General features: G+C 37.8%; 1 protein-coding gene across 1 annotated transcript in view; it reads right to left on the bottom strand.

Moving 5' to 3' along the window:
• The window catches only part of LOC107570694 (cysteine-rich and transmembrane domain-containing protein 1-like), a 10,703-nt gene that overhangs the window by 4,211 nt on the left and 739 nt on the right, over window positions 1-5,753 (bottom strand). The window contains exons 2-3 of the mRNA XM_016256951.1: window positions 1,708-1,932; window positions 1,184-1,249 (exon numbers count right to left, since the gene is read on the bottom strand). Of these exons, the coding sequence (XP_016112437.1) occupies window positions 1,184-1,249; window positions 1,708-1,906 (265 nt within the window). The 5' untranslated portion in view covers window positions 1,907-1,932. The remainder of the gene's footprint in view (window positions 1-1,183; window positions 1,250-1,707; window positions 1,933-5,753) is intronic.

Below are 5,753 nucleotides of genomic sequence, written 5' to 3'. Positions count from 1 at the left end.
AATAATAACGGCAATCGCATTTAACAGTAAAGGCTTATATTTTAATGTTCTTTTAATTTATGAAGAATTATAAGCGTGTGTATGATGTGATTTAGCCAATGCACATTTGTTCAAAAGCCTGGCAGAGTGATCACAAGATGCTAGGCAAAAGTTTTGTGTTGTTTACAGAAAGGATGCACGTTCTCATCTTTTTTTCTGTTAAATATCATGTCTTTTTCTTCAAAGCACCAACTTAGAATGCCGAATGTTGGTTTGAGTGCTTGTGTTACATGATAAAATAAATAATCTTGCTTACCTGATAAAATAAATTTAATGCGAGTGCGGTTCGGTCTTTATGTTAAAACGGTTCTGGTCTGGTACAGAATTAAATTAGTGCTGCTGTCAGATAATGGGTCGGGTCACTCGGGTGTTCTGTTGAGTAGCCTACTGCTGGTGCACGTTTACCAAACAGGAGCCCTGCAAGATTTGCGTCTCTCCATCAGATAACCCCATGTGTGTGATTCGCAATTACAGGTAGGCTATTTCCCTAAACCTCCACACAGCTCCTATATTTTTCCGCCAAGGGGTGAGAACGTAATGATTACGAAAACGATTATTTATTTTTGATAATTATTATTTTATTTCAGTTAGTTTTTCAATAACTGTTGTTAGTTTCGTTTCATTTTAGTTTTTCAATTATTTTGACATTTTTATTTTTTTCAGTTTACAAAATAGTTTTTTCATCAATCGTTTTAGTCTTAGTTTTCGTTTTCATTTACGAAAATAACCTTGAGTCCATTAGACATTTAATTTACACCTAATTAAAATCTAGCTGAATATTTATTCAGAATTAACACATCATTTAAAAACCAAGCAGGTCACAGAAACTTAAATATATAAATATGTAATTTAAACAGCTAGAAATACTGTAATCTTCTGACTTGTGTTAACTCCTATAAACTCGATAAAATGAACAACACCAAGAAAAATGATGTACGTACTGTACAAGTGAAATTATTACATGACTGTTGCAGAAACTATGAGCAACAAACATTTCCACTAACTGTACTAGCTGTGTTTGGTGTAAATCCATTGACCTCACTGTTACAAATGAGGATGTTTATGAGGAAGTTAAGAGTGAAACTAACCCAATTAATATGTAAATGAAAATGTGTTCAATGTTACAGGAAATCAAGGATCTTACCAGTGTTTTTAGGAGGTTCCCCATACACTGGGCCTCCATACTGTGGTTGTGGGTACCCCTGGTATCCTGGCTGGACCGGGTATGACCCAGGGGGTCCAGGAGGGTAGTTTGGGTAACCAGGGTTGGGCTGGTCAGTATTGACTGGATATCCTTGGTACGGCTGTGCAGGGAATCCCTGAGGAGGGTATCCGGGAGCGGAGGGAGGGGGGTATCCTGGAGCGGTGGGGCCAGGCCCTGTGTAGGGGGGAGGCTGCTCGTAATTCATCTGCACCCCCTTTAAAATAATCACATTTTCTTGCTTTGCAGCCTGAAATGAAGACGGGCACATATTTTGTTTTTATCCAGCTGCATTTACTTATAACATCAAAGTGAACGATATAACACCAACATGTCAGAAACAAATTAAACAATAAAAAGGAAGAGTTGGGAAAAGCATCACCCCCTTGCATCAGTATTTTGTTGAACCACCTTCTGCTTTAATTACAGCCTTTAGTCTGTTGGGATATGTCTCGGTCTCTACTAACCTGGCTGGACCGGGTATGACCCAGGGGGTCCAGGAGGGTAGTTTGGGTAACCAGGGTTGGGCTGGTCAGTATTGACTGGATATCCTTGGTACGGCTGTGCAGGGAATCCCTGAGGAGGGTATCCGGGAGCGGAGGGAGGGGGGTATCCTGGAGCGGTGGGGCCAGGCCCTGTGTAGGGGGGAGGCTGCTCGTAATTCATCTGCACACTGCAGATGAGGGGGCTACCTGGGACAGAGCAATGCAAAAATAAGTTATACAACATGTTTAAGACATATGACATCAAGTGCACCTTTGGTTATCTCATCTTCTTAAACTTACAAAATGTATTACTCAGGAGTTGAGTTATTACAAAATCTTTAAAAATGATTAAGAAAAAGGTTTAAAAGTGCATTCATCCTTTTTTGTCTGTTTGTTTTTAACAGTCTATGCATGTATCTAGCAGGCTTGTTGCAGTTCACTAAAACTAAGCCAAACAAGCATTTATAAATACAGTAAAAGTAGTAATATTGTATAGTATTACAATTTAAAGTAACTGCTTTCTATTTGAAAATTCCTGTGATGGCAAAGTTGAATTTTCAGCATCATTACTCGAGACACATGACCCTTCAGAAACCATTCTAATATGCTGATTTGGTGCTCAAGAAACATGTCTTATTATTATCAATGTGGAAAACAGTTATGCTGCTTAATATCTTTGTGGAAACTATGAAATATTTCTCAGGATGATGAACAGAAAGTAAAACTATATATATATATATATATATATATACTTTGGGTCTGTCCTCACACTGAGATTCTCTTTGTTATGAGTGTCAGCTGGGGAAACCAGAACACGTTGTCATGGCTACCACAGAGGGTGACATCATTGTCAATTGTACATGATCTGTATCGCTTAGATCTCAGGAACCCGTTCCGCTTTTCTGACATTCTTCAGATTGCCTAGTACCATCTGTGTTTTATATGGTGGTGATGCAGTTGCATTCTGCATCACATTTTTAAATACCTGATCCGTGGAGTATACTTATCAGAGTCCTCTTAGTCTAACTTGGAGACTTGAGAGATCTACTCATATTGGGGTGTTTCTTCAATTATGGGCGCTTTTGACTGTCTTGACTTGAAGAAAATAATTCTTTTTTAATAAATGTATTTGTTTAATTAAAAATAATAGGTAGATCAACTCACAACTATGGGCACTTTATCATTTTATATATACAATGGGTATAGAAAAGAATCACCCCCCTTTAAAATAATCACATTTTCTTGCTTTGCAGCCTGAAATGAAGACGGGCACATATTTTGTTTTTATCCAGCTGCATTTACTTATAACATCAAAGTGAACGATATAACACCAACATGTCAGAAACAAATTAAACAATAAAAAGGAAGAGTTGGGAAAAGCATCACCCCCTTGCATCAGTATTTTGTTGAACCACCTTCTGCTTTAATTACAGCCTTTAGTCTGTTGGGATATGTCTCGGTCTCTACTAACTTTACACATCTAGACTTTGTTATATTTGTTCACTCTTCTTTGCTGAACTGCCCGAGTTCAGTTAAATTTGATGGTAAGTGTTTGTGGACTGCAGTCTTCAAGTCATTCCACAGATTTTCAAATGGGGTTTAAGTCTGGGCTCTGACTAAGCCATGCAAGGAAATTCATCTTTTTCTCCTTCAACCACCGTGTGGTCAGTTTTGCTGTGTGCTTTGGGTCATTGTCATGTTGGAAGGTAAACCTTCTTCCCATTGACAACTTTCTGGCAGAGGAAAGCATATTTGAGAATTTGCTTGTATTTTGCCCTAACTTTCTGGCAGAGGGCAGCAGATTTTCCTCAAGAATTTTATGGTATTTTGCCTTATCCATTTTTCCTTATATCCTGACAAGTGATCCAGTCTCTGCTGCAGAGAAACACCCCGATAACAGGATCTCATCTGACCATAACACCTCTTTCCATGTGGCCTCAGAATCTTCAAGGTGCGTTTTGGCAAAGCTCAGTCATGACAGCATGTGGCCTTTCTTGAGGAGTGGCTTTTTTCTTGCAACCCTTCCATACAAGCCACAATTGTGGAGAATTTGTGATATTGTTGTCACATGCACACAATGACCACTCTTTGTCATAAATTCTTGCAACTGCTTCAGAGTTGCTGTCGGCCTCTGACCAGTTTCCTCCTGGCTCTTTCTTTCAGTTTGGAGTGACGTCCTGATCCAAGGAGGGTCTGTGTTGTACCAAATACCTTCCACTTCTTAATAAAAGACTTATTCTTCTCCTCCTTGTCAGCGTTTGCTGCCATTCATGAGTGCCACGATGTATGCGTGTGGTGCTGCTGACATAGAACATGCACAGGAATGCACACATGCATCGTGGTACTCTCGTGAATGGCAGCGGACGCTGACAAGGAAGAGAAGAATTGTTGAATAAAGTTGTTATTTTTGTTTTCTTTGCACACAAAAAGTATTCTCGTAGCTTCATAAAATTACAGTTGAACCACTGGACTATAGTCACATGGTGACATGGACTATTTTAACAATGTCCTTACTACCTTTCTGGGCCTGAGAACATTTCAGTTGCATTGCTGTCAATGCAGGGTCAGAAAGCTCTCGGGTTTTATCAAAAATATCTTAATTTGTGTTCCAAAAATGAACAAAGGTCATACGGGTTTGGAACGACATGAGGGTGAGTAATTAATGACAGAATTTTCATTTTTGGGTGAACTATCTCTTTAACATAAAATGCAATGATGCTACAGGAACCATTCATTTCAATACAGCAATAGAATAGAATAGAATTTCAGTCAAATAGGAACAAAAGTACAGTCATATAGATATTTCATTCACATCAAGTTAAGTATGGCATTTAGAGAAAAAATTTTGGAAAAAAGATGCAGTTCCCTTACTCCATTAAATATGATACATTGATCTGAATCAGTGGATGCATCATATTATGTTGAGTCATAATTTCTAAATACCACCGTGTACATGGGCCAAAAACACCTCTTTATATGATCAATGAATATCAAGCCTCATTAATAGGAATATTCTGTCAGTGGAAATGGCATCAGCACTGACAAATACACAGCGGTGGTGAGTGAATTGAGAGTATTTGATCTAGCTGAAGTCAAACAGTGCTGTCTTGACTCAGTGATGGTAAATCATTAACTTAATGGAACCAGTTGGCAATGCATTGCTCAAACAACACAGAGACAATGATGATTGAAATGACTGATACACACCGAAAAAAATCCACTTTAAACAAGGCATGTTTCCCTAAAAAAAAAGATTGCTGTGAACCTGGACAATATTGTCAGATAATCATAATTCATTACTGTATGCTTAACTTCTGCTTTGAAATACCATGTATAATTGAACAGGGACATATCCACTTACTTGTATTACACATGTATAAATAGTATTAAAGCGTGTTTTAGGAGCCTCCAGTAAGGAGGCCGTGGGCCCAATAAAAACAGACTGATGTTTTTATGAATTAAATCTGATCGTTTGATTTATACTTCAATCTTCATTATTCACACAATTTCATGTGCACAAAGTTGTTGAAAACATTTCACTATCTCACTCTGATAATTAAAGGGCAAATGACTAATCAAAATATCAGAAGGAGCACAGTACACTCTGATAACTAGCTAAACTAAAAGACACACCAACTGAAATGAGCTGACTCTGACAGAAGAACTGAACTAATGATGGAAAGTCTCAAGTACATCTATTGTTTTTGACCTATACATTAACAAGCCTCACTCTCTGTGACAGAGAATACAGTATAGTGTTAGGCCTACAGAAACTGCAGTACTAATGAGAATCAGCGGACTGCTCTGAATCGGATTCAGTCACAAGAAGACATTGTTCACCTGCTGTCTTTCGCCCACAAATGTGCGACACATTACTAAAACACAGTAGTTTAAACTACAAAACACAAAAACTTGAATAATCATGAAATACGTTATATCTTCCATGACTTACAATAATAGTACAGCATCATATCATCATGAAGAAAGACAAATATATATATATATATATATATATATATATATATATA

The sequence above is a fragment of the Sinocyclocheilus grahami genome, unplaced genomic scaffold, assembly GCF_001515645.1.
Source record: "Sinocyclocheilus grahami isolate Dianchi unplaced genomic scaffold, SAMN03320097.WGS_v1.1 scaffold1493.1, whole genome shotgun sequence".
Classification (NCBI taxonomy): domain Eukaryota; kingdom Metazoa; phylum Chordata; class Actinopteri; order Cypriniformes; family Cyprinidae; genus Sinocyclocheilus; species Sinocyclocheilus grahami.
Note: the sequence above shows the minus strand (reverse complement) of the source record. Positions and strands in the feature narration are given on the sequence as shown.